The sequence below is a fragment of the Mustela nigripes genome, chromosome 4 (assembly GCF_022355385.1).
Source record: "Mustela nigripes isolate SB6536 chromosome 4, MUSNIG.SB6536, whole genome shotgun sequence".
Lineage (NCBI taxonomy): Eukaryota > Metazoa > Chordata > Mammalia > Carnivora > Mustelidae > Mustela > Mustela nigripes.
The window spans coordinates 5,987,330-5,997,786 of record NC_081560.1 but is presented as its reverse complement, the minus strand read 5'-3'; the positions used below and the strand labels follow the sequence as shown (position 1 = coordinate 5,997,786).

The 10,457-nt window shown below is 60.1% G+C and overlaps 1 protein-coding gene across 5 annotated transcripts; it reads left to right on the top strand.

The window, feature by feature from the left end:
• The first annotated feature begins 2,833 nt into the window (after window positions 1–2,833).
• LOC132015577 (zinc finger and SCAN domain-containing protein 2) lies at window positions 2,834–10,201 on the top strand. 5 transcript variants are annotated; one of them, XM_059396133.1, is made up of 4 exons: window positions 3,225–3,378; window positions 5,489–6,373; window positions 6,503–6,644; window positions 8,016–10,201. In XM_059396133.1, the coding sequence occupies exon 2, from the start codon at window positions 5,517–5,519 to the stop codon at window positions 6,126–6,128; it is 612 nt and encodes a 203-aa protein (XP_059252116.1). In that variant the 5' UTR covers window positions 3,225–3,378; window positions 5,489–5,516; the 3' UTR covers window positions 6,129–6,373; window positions 6,503–6,644; window positions 8,016–10,201. The 5 variants fall into 5 exon arrangements, with proteins under 5 accessions (XP_059252115.1, XP_059252116.1, XP_059252117.1 ...); XM_059396132.1 differs by lacking the exons at window positions 3,225–3,378; window positions 6,503–6,644 and adding an exon at window positions 2,834–3,216; XM_059396134.1 differs by lacking the exon at window positions 6,503–6,644 and having other exon boundaries at window positions 5,489–6,369.
• Window positions 10,202–10,457: the final 256 nt, after the last annotated feature.

Genomic DNA, 10,457 nt, shown 5'->3' with positions numbered 1-10,457 from the left:
GATGAGACCTTGTACCCACAGCCCCACGTCTCCAACCGTGCGTCAGCAGGTCTCCCGGCCCTCGCTGCCAGGGCTGTGGCTTTGCCCGCAACCCCTCATTCCTTACGCTGCATCAGCATGCTGGCAGCTGCAGCCTACGGATGTGTGTGCATTCATTTGCCAGAGGTCCGCTGGGGGCCTGTTCGATGCTGGGCCCTTGGGATCCAGAGATGCCGGAAACACAGCCCCTGCCCTTTGGAGCCCACGACCTGGTGGGAAAACAAAGGTGTGCGCTAAACTGCAGTTTGAAGCCAGAACACAGTGCTTTGGAACGGGGTGTGTAGTGATCCCTGTCCAGTTAGGGGAGATGGGAGGAGTGAGTCAGGAGGGAAGCGGTGACCCAGCTGAGCAGAAAACCCTGGGATGCCGCCCAAAGCAGGAGGAGCTGGAGGAACCCCAGGCTGGGATGTGCAGGAGCAGCTGTCTGGGGCTGGCTGGGAAGCACACGGGGGTGCAGGGGAGACGGTCCATCTAGCATGCCCCCAGCCCCTGCGTGTGGGAGAGAGGAGCAGGGTCCCCGCCAGGGCTCCGCTGAGCTGTCCACACCTCTGTCCACAAGGGGGCCACACGCCTGCTGTTCCCTGGGATGCTTTGGCTGGGAGCAACCTAGGCCTTTGTTAGGGTCCAACATCCAGCTGTCACATGAGCCTCGTGGAGGGGTGGTGGCTGCCATGCCCACTACGAGCCCCACCTGGGTGAAGAAGGGTGATTTCGTTTGCAGAAAGACTCCCCATCTCCATTCAGTTGTGTCCACCACAGCACATGAGAACTGTGGGGGGAAATGTATATGTGTGTGTGTGCGTGTGTTGCGCGGGGTGCGTGTGTATGAAACCAGAGAGATGAAGTGACTCAGAAGAACTCAATCATTGGCAGAGCAGAGACTGGAGGCTTCCCGGAACCTGGGGGCCCTGGGAGCCCTGGGCCCTTGGCATCGCCCACTGAGACAGGGTGGGGTTTAGGGGCTGTCGTCTCCCTCCCACGCCCATCCCCCAGCTGTGTGCCTTGTGGCTTTGGCATAGCTTACTTAGAAAATGCTGCTAAAAACATGAGTGATATCTTCGGGTGCATTGTTGGTTTTGTTTTTGAAAAACCTGGTCATTGACTAAGTGTCCCCATTTGTCCTGTAGCCTGTAGAAGGGATGGCAGCCGGTAGCTCTTGGCAGCGACAACTTTTGTAGCAAGAGCTGGGCAGGTAGGAGGCGTGGCTGTTCCGTGAGCAAAGCTCCAGCACCTGGGCAGAGGGCTGCGGGTCATCAGGGGTTAGGGGGTCCTTTTGGCAATGTCATGAGAACATCTGTCCTGGTGGGTTCATTTCTTTTGGCTTCCCAGAATTCCCTCCCTGGTGCCTCTATTTTATTTATTTATTTTTAAAGATTTTATTTATTTGTCAGAGCGAGTACAGGCAGACAGAGTGGCAGGCAGAGGCAGATGGAGAAGCAGGCTCCCGCTGAGCAAGGAGCCCAATGTGGGACTCGATCCCAGGACGCTGGGATCATGACCTGAGCCGAAGGTAGTGGCTTAACCAACTGAGCCATCCAGGCGTCCCTGGTACCTCTCTTTTAAATACCAGTCTCCTTGGGATGTCTAGCTCGAGAAGCACCATTTAGCTCAGTGTGCTGCCACGGGAACACCATGGATGGTGTGGGCTGGGGGGTCCTGGAGAGGCCGGAAAGGGCCGCCAGACGCGGACCTGCTGGGATCAACTGGTTCACAGAGCGAGGTGCGATAGCCCGCAGGGCCGATCTTCAGGTCTGGTGCTGAGAATAAGGATTGAGTGTATTTCCGGGTGGACCTTGCCAGGAACTGTATGGTTCCCAGGAGGGCCCACTGAAACCTGCCGAGGGGCGGGGGCTGCCTCATGGGACCAGGAGGCCTGTGTCTCCCCAAGCCCCTCCTCAGGGTTGATGCCACCCCAGCAGCCACGTCCACCATCTGTTGTAAGATGCTCTGCTTGGCCCTCCACCTGGCAGCTACCAGGGGCCACAGAGAAAAAGGCTACTTGATATTCCTCTAGTACTTTCCACTTAAAAAAGATCACTTTCCCTTCTGGCCTCTTTATCTATGAAGTGTAAATTCGAAAGCACTTATTTTTTTAAAAATTTTTTTTATTTTTTTTACTCTTGACAAGCTTATTTCCAGCCACGATCATTGCACCGTGTTTCTGTTTGGGGGTCTAGGTACCAGAGTGATGCCAGGAAGGCTGAGCAGGCTGGTGGGCCTGCCTTCCCCGCGGCCTCGGCCACTTAGGGCTGCGGGTCTCCAGGGAAGCTGCGCTGTCTCAATTTTCTTTTCTTTTCCCATCTATAAAATAGGATAACGATACCCCTGCAACCTAGATGGCACCTGGTTATTGGAAGGCTCCCATGAGATAATGTATGGAAACGGCTTTGTAAAAAGACAAGGTATAGGTAAGGGGTGTTATTATGGAAGGACAGGTGAAAGCTGGGATTCAGCCCAGCCCTGTCCACGGAGGTGTCATTGGTGGCTCTTTTGTGGGGTATCTTGGCTTGAGCGGAATGGGTCCAGTTCAGAGAAGGCAGGGACAGTTGGGGTGTCACTTCTTCCGTGTCCCCTGGCGCCCTGGTGGCATAAACCGGGCCAGAGGGTCCGGGGTGGGGTGGGGGAGGCTTTGGCAACACGGTGAGTTCGGGCAGTTGCTATTCTGCCCCTGCGATGGCTGTCTGCCACCCACGACACCCCGCTCCACAGGCTCCCCCGCTCCACAGGCTCCCCCGCTCCACAGGCTCCGCAGCCGCCTGCCTTCACCCCCCCCCCACCCCCGCTTATGCCGCCAGCGCCCCCACACCCCGCTTCCTGGGCTCTGGGGGCCAGGCTGTGGGCCTGGCCAGGCCAGCGCGGCTTTAGGATGAGGGAGGTGAGGAAGAGGCTCGAATTGCCGGCTTGGGGCCTCGGACGATCCTGAAATGGGAATGGCTGAGGCGAGGGGCCCGGGAGCTTGGGGTGTCTCGCCCGGCGAGGCGTTCTGCTCCCGATCCGGCTCCCGCCCGGTTCCCTCTCCTGCCCGGGCGGGCGCAGCGCTCGCAGCCCTGCTTTTTCCGCCAGCCAGGTCGTTGGCGAGTTAGACCTCCCAGCCTCACGGGGCTGCTGTGCGGCTGCGGCGACGCTGGCGACTGCGGCGCTGCGGAGGAGACCGACGGGCTCGGGAGGCGGCGCCATGTGAGTCCCGGGCCGCCGGGGCTGGGGCCGCGGCGGGAGATTACCGTATTTATCGAGGCCGGTGCCGGACCCTTGGGGGCGGGTCACTGCGGGCGCGCTACCGTATTTGCAGGGAGCCGCGCAGACCCTTTTCTGGAGCCGGGAGCGCCGCGGCTTAATTACGTATTTATCCGGGGTTGCGTGATCCTCCCGGGGGTGCTGCGGGAGCTGGGGGGTGGGTTGCATCCGCGCCCCGAGGGAGCCGGGGCTTGCAGCGGGTTGGGGTGGGTTGCGGCAGCAGGGTGGGAGGCCTACGTATTTTCGTGGGGGCGAGGTTGCGGCGCAGAGTTTACCATATTTCTCCAGGGTCTCTCGGGCCACGGGAGTTTGCACGGTTGTGTGCGGAGGTTGGGTGGGTGGGGTCAGCTGTTTTGATTCATGCAGCTATTTCATAAAAAACGGCGGTGCGGGAAGCTGGCCGTCTTTATGGGGGCGAGGGAGAAGGGGCGCGGGAGTCGCTGCGGGAGAGTTACCGTATTTGCGCTGGGCAGCGCAGACTCTAGAGGAAGGAGCCACTGCTGGAGACCGGAGGAACAGGGGCGCAGCCTGGGCTGTGAGTGCGGGAGGGGATGGAGGAACTTGGGGGAGAAAAGGGGGCCATTGCTTTAGACCTTCTCCGTAGTCGGGGGCCTTACTCAGGGATTTGCCTGGGGAGAGCCCGGAGGCTGCCTGGAGACAAGGCCCTGCTGAGTCTGGCCAAGAGGACTGTGATGGTCTGTCTTTGCAAATGTCAGTGCAGCTAGCTGGGGAAAGCCTTGTGGGTGGGGTCTGCTGCAAGTAGCACTTGTCCCCTTCTCCAGGGTGAGTGTGTGTTCCACGCTGGCCTGGGGAGGGGGAGACAAAGGGGGATCTTGGAGATCCCACTCTGCAGATAGGTCGACTGAGGTTGTAGCAAGCAGTGAGATCTGGAAGCGAGGAGAAGGCCTGCGTGGAGGTCTAGGTCCCTGATGGGGATGGAGGCTGCAGGGGAGTGCCCCCAGCCTACACTGGAGCAGGTTTGTGTGTTCTGCAGGAGCCCTAGGTTTTTGGGAGGACAGGGAGGTGGTGGCGGCAGACAGTGACCTCCTCCAGGAGCAGTGGTGCTTTGGATGTCTCTAACTCTGTGGCAGCCAGGAGAGTGGTGGCGGTCATGTGTGTGTGTGTGTGTGTGTGTGTGTGTGTGTGTGTGTGTGTGTGTTTTGAGGGGAGGTTAGTTTATGAGCAGCTGGTTCATTGAAAAGAGCTTTTGCCATTGAGTCAGGGAACTTAGGGCCTAGTCCTGGCTCACCTTGTGTGACCTTGGGGGAGCAAGCTGACCTCAGTTACCCCATCTAGAAAGCAGGGCTCATAAAGGCCCTGCTCCTTCCCCAGGGTTGCTGTGAGGACAGTGGCAAACTATTCAAGAGGAACGCAGTGCCCTGGAGAAGAGAAGCCTCACAGAACCGGCATGAATGGGATAGAGCAGAACTTGGGGGTGTTTGTGGAGCACTGGGCCAGGCGTCTGTATCCTGGGGATGCCAAGAGGAATCAAGCTGAGACCAGCTCCTGGGAGCTTACTCTCCCTTTCAAGGCTTTGCAAACCTTTCAGGGGCAAGCCTCATTCAGATAAACAGAGAGCTGCTGCCTTTCATGTTTAATTGAGATCACTTTCAAGTTCACAGGGTTTTTGTTTTGTTTCTTCTTTTAAGCTTCTCAAAAATATCTTCGACCCACAGCGTGACCCCACCCTTCCCTCCAGATTGGGGATGCACCCCGCTCCTTGAGATTTTAATTGGAGACATAAGACCTATCCAGGGGCAGCCTTACTTGTAATACTAGAAGCCCCCTAATGTCACCTATCGGCATTTATCCAATGGTTCGTGTGGCGGGCACAGTGCTTGGTGGGGGAGATATGAGAAGGAGACGGCTCTGTCCTTAGGGCCGGCACAGGGCCAGGAGACAGCGGGGGCCTGACCTGCATGCCCGTGATGACTCGGGGTCATGGGGTTGGGCCATGGGGCTCAGCAGGGGCTGGAGGGGTCAGGGGGAAGAGGTGGCACTTGATAAAGGCCTTAAGAAGGGGCAGGCTGTGATTAGTGGGTAGAGGAGAAAGAGGGGCGTTCACGCTGGCCTGAACAAGACTATAGAGGGGGCCGATGCGGAAGCTGCGGGCAGCCAGTGCGATCTCCTCCCTGAGCTTGGGGGCCGGCTCATCCTTGGGTGCTCCCCCACCGCCCCTCTTCTGACTCCTCTCTCTCCGCTTCTGCCTCCCCAGGGGCTGGTGACTGCGGCTGGAAGCGCCCATGACAGAGCTGGCGTCCTCGGGGGGCGGGTCCCCTGCGGGGGACGGGGAGGAGGGCCTGGGGGACGAGCGAGGCCTGGTCATCCACCACCCCGCGGAGGAGCAGCCCCACCGCTGCCCGCTGTGCGGCCAGACCTTCTCGCAGCAGCCCAGCCTGGTGCGGCACCAGAAGGCGCACGCGGGGGGCGGCCGCGCGGCCGCCTTCGTGTGCCCCGAGTGCGGCAAGGCCTTCAGCGTCAAGCACAACCTCGAGGTGCACCAGCGCACGCACACCGGCGAGCGGCCCTTCCCCTGCCCCGAGTGCGGCCGCTGCTTCAGCCTCAAGCAGAACCTGCTCACGCACCAGCGCATCCACAGCGGCGAGAAGCCGCACCAGTGCGCGCAGTGCGGCCGCTGCTTCCGCGAGCCGCGCTTCCTGCTCAACCACCAGCGCACGCACGCGCGCATGCCCGCGCCGCACCCGCGCCGGCCCGGCGTGTTCGGGGAGCGGCGGCCCTACTTCTGCGCCCGCTGCGGCAAGAGCTTCGCGCGCGAGGGCTCGCTCAAGACGCACCAGCGCAGCCACGGCCACGCGCCCGACGGCCCCGCGGCCCATTTAGGCCGCGTGCTCTGATGCGCCCCGGGGCCGGCCGCCGCCCGTCTCCGGCCCCGGGGCCGCGTCCACGACTCCCGGAGAGGGCGCCGGGCCGCCGCCCCCGTTCTGGACGCGATCCCTGGAGACGGGGAGGGCTGGCTCGGGGTCTTGAAGGAGGGGGCCGCTGCCCGGCTTGGGACGCCTCCTCCCGTGTCTTCTCCACCCTCTGGCTGGCCTCTGGGCCCCTGCGTTGGTTTTCCTCATGCTCAGCCGGCCTAGAGTAGGTGAGACCGAAGGGCCACCCAGAGCCCCTCTCAGGCCTGGGCAGGGCTTGGGGGGCGGGCAGGCAGGAGAGGTGGGAGGCCCTGGGCTCTGGGGCTATGACTAGCTTCTTACTAGATCTTCATTCCCAGAATGTCAGAGTTGGAAGCCACCGGAGAGGCCCCTCTCCACAATGCCCAGGCCACCCCCGGCCCCCAAGGCCTCCTGGCCCCATCACTTACTCTCTGGGGTACTTGAGAAGTCACATCACTTCATGACTCAGTTTTTTCATCTGTAAGTTGCATTTAACAAGGGACTTCTCCCTGGGATAGTGTAAGGATTGTAGTTAAACATGACCAGATAAGAGAGGATGACCTCAATGCTCCAGAAACTTCTACTGAGCACCCCGGTGTGTCCCAAGTGCTGTGCTCTTGGGAGGAGGTACAGACACAAAACCTTGGTGGGGGCGGTGGGGACACTTGTTACCAACACGGGGGTTGCAGGCTCTCCTAAGGGACAGACTATAAAGTGCTCTGGGAGGTGGGGGAGGGGACTGGTGTCCCCAAGACCTTCTGATGGCTTAAACTGGGTTCTGGGGTTGAATACAAGTCCTCTAGGGAGAGTGAAGATGGAGGGTCTCTGAGGCAGGGGTCATATAGAGGAGGCTCGTATTTGCCCTACAAAGGAGCTTGTGGCCTGGGAGAGAGGACACCAAGCTGTTTAATGAGGAGAGCATGGTGATCTCAGACATGCAGCTCAAGGAGAAATGGAAGCACTGTGGGGACAGGCAGGAGCCTTGAGGGTTGTGGGGTTATCTGGGCAAGAGAGAATGAGGCCCCTAGCTAAGAGGCTTGACCAAGGGGAGAGCCAGGTCTGGCCCCCAGGTCCCCGATTCCAAGTCAGTGCTCCAGAGCACAGGCGTCGTGAGCCATGTAGCAGTTGAAGAAACTGAGGCTCAGCCAAGCTTGCTCCAAATCTCCCTAAGTGCTTAGTGGTGGAGCAGTGCAAGCCTGGCCCCCAAGACCCTTCATCTCTACCGCACTGCCTGCAAGGGAGGCTCCTGCTGGTGGGAACGTGGAGGGTCGATGGGGGACTGGGACTGGAGAGCAGGTGGTAGGATCCTGGGGAGGAGTGCCCTTGGGTGGTGTGGGGGTCTGGGGGAGCATGGCATCCACAGTAGTGGGTTGGGAGGAAGGGAGTTGGAGTATTGGAGGGGACCTGCACTCACAGAGCCCTTGCTCTGTGCCTAGCCTGTGCCACCACCTTGCTAGGTGCCAGAGACCTGTCTCCACCCTCCACCCTTTCTTAGAGCCTCATGGCTCCTTGGGGGTCAGTGGCCTTCGGCCTGCCACCAGGTGGCCACTGCTATGTGGACGAGTACTTAGTGGCGGAGATGGGGAGATTAAACCGGGACCTGGGACATCCGGAGCTTGAACGCACTGAACTCAAGTTGTCTCAGTGGTAAAATAGACTGATAATCCCAGAGCACTTGGTAGGGGGCTTAGAGGACTGGCTCGAAGCTCCGGACAAGTGCAGGGTGGCCCAGCTGACGGCTCCCACCTAGCCACAGGGCCGGGGGAGGGAGCAGGGGGGTGGTGCAGATGGCTGGGTAGGGCTGTGTCAGAGCCCCAGACCTGACCCTGGTTTCTTTGTCTCCATGAACAGATGTGGAGTGGGCAGGCCCTCTGAGTGGTGTGTCAGGCACATCCGAGCCCAGAGACGAGGAATGGGACCCTGTGGGGGCCTGCCCGCTGGCATAAGGACACGTCCCCTAAGAAGACCTATTTCCGGAGGTGTCCTGCAGAGGGGATCCGTGGAGCCTGGAATTGGAGGCGGCTTCTGTGCCCCGGTGGAAAAACTCCCCCAACCTGGTGGGAGTCACAGCTGGAGGAGAGCTCGTCCTGGCGGCCCGGCCACGGTCCACTCTCCTGCGGCCACAGAGACAATGCCTGTGTGGAGAGCCGGCTTCTCTGCACCTGCCTAAGAGAACTCGGCAAGTCGGTGGCAGACCTGGTTCTAGAGGCAAAGCCTTGCCCAGGTGTGGCCCATACCTGCTGCAGGCGTCGCTCTCAGAGCGACCGTTCTTCGTCCGTGGGAGGCATGAAGCCCTTGGAAAATCTCACAAACGTTATGAACCTTCTCCCCAGGAAAACACGCATACTCATGCAGACACAAAAATCTACAAACAAGTTCAGAGCTCCCGGACACAACCCGCCACTCGTTCTTCACCAGACGTAGAACCTGGGTCACTACACAAGTAGCACTTTTCCCTCCCCCGGCTGAGCTTCCTGCCCTCATCCAGGAATAAAGGATTCTGAGGCGGGGACCCTTCCACTCTCTTCTCCTGGGCCTGACCATGCATCAGGCTTCTAGAACCTTTCCTCCCTTCCGCGAACATTGCTGGAGACTCGCTGGGCTGGGTTTGCTCTTGTCTGGTTTGGGGCTGCTTGTGGTGGCTACCTGGCTGCTGGTTTTTGCCACGCAGCCTGGACTTCGATTTCACCGTAGAGGTGGCGGGGAAAGCTGGAATTTCTATGGATGTGGGGTGAGCGTGAACTTGGACTGAGGCTACCTGGGGGAGGGATCCTGCTTCCAGCAGCCAAGCCACGGCGGGCCGTCCCCTGCTAGACCAGGAGTTCAGCTGCAGCCGGGCACGGGGTGGAGACAGCTGGGCAGGGAGACCGAGCCTCACTCCTGGGGCCTGCCAGTGCTCTGGTGTGGACAGTGGGACAGGGGTGACCACTTTGGTTTTCACCCTGAGCTGGTTGGCCTGGAGCTCACTGGCCTCCTCAGAATGAACCACTTGACCTGAAGAGATGCGGGCGATTAGGGCTGGAATGGGTTTTTGATGACAACCAACCGGTCATGATGCCGTGATATTTAGTGCAATCCTTGGGGGTGGGGAGAGGCCTATAGCCATGGGATTTGGTTCCAAGCCCAGCAATGTGAGTTGTGTGGGTCACAGTGCAGTTGTTCTGCTGAGAGGTCCCAGGGCCAAGCTACGTTTGGTCAGGCTTGTCGGGAGGCCTCCCCGGCTCCTGGCCTGGGACCTTGCTGGTGGGGTCTCCCATGCGGTCTGGCACAGAGGGTCTATGGGCCATCTGCCCATCCGCCTCGTCCTGATATCATACTGCTCAGGGGAAGAGCAGAGGAAGAGGAGGCAATCTGTGCTCTAGAAGCTTCCATGTGCTCTGACCCTTGGCCCGCCTGGAGGGAGCCTCGCAGATGCACTGTCTTCTCTGCTGGTCGTCCTCTCTCTCCCTTCCCTGTAACTTGTCGCCCACACCCACTGTTGCCTTCTCTGTCTTCCCTGGAATTGCTCCAAAATGTGGCCCTTCCCCCACCCTGCCGATCCCTCTTCTCCGCCAGGCCCTCCATCCTCGTCCTCCGAACAGTCCCTGTGTTGACACGCCATCTCACCGTCGGGGACCCCGGGTTGTCCGTGCGCACGCATGTGGATGTGTGTGTGTGGGGTCTCCAGCTAGACTGGAGGGACGGGCCATGTCTTCTCGAAGCCCAATAGGGTCCAGCACAGGGCTGGGCTCCTAACACTCAGGAAATACTTGTCAGCTGGCTGATGGGTCCAGTGCTGGAGGCTGTGTGATGCCTGGCGGTGAGGAGAGGACCCGTGAGCTCCGCATGGGTGCATCTTGCTGGGTCGTGAGCTGGCTCCCCCGGGGCAGTAATGGCCGTAGGGGCCCTCAGGTCCTCCCCTATCTGGGGCAGCAGGGCAGGAGGGACCCCCGACATGGCTACGCAGGAGTGTGTGGCAGTGGTGTCAGGGCTGGATATTTCTGTTGGCCACTAAGACCGGCCAGGGCTGACCAAGTGGAATAAATGTTCCCTCGACATCAGCTGTGTGACCTGTGGTCATTTGGGGCTCAGCAGGGAGCTGGGAGCAGGGCGGTGGCTTCTAGCTCTGCCTCCGTTCTGTCTCGGGGAGTTATGTTCCATGGTGGCCGAAGGCTGGAGAAAGCATAGCTCAAAAGCCACAGCATCGCAGCGATGAGTAGCTTGGCCACCTGTCCCCGTAAGTGAGTTACTTCCCTCCTGCTGTTGGTGAGGCACTGGTACTGATCACGGCCAAGGCTCACCCTGGAACCTTGC

Coding starts and splice junctions, on each gene's coding strand:
- LOC132015577 (XM_059396132.1), top strand. CDS start 5,517: ATGACAGAGCTGGCGTCCTCGGGGGGCGGGTCCCCTGCGGGGGACGGG.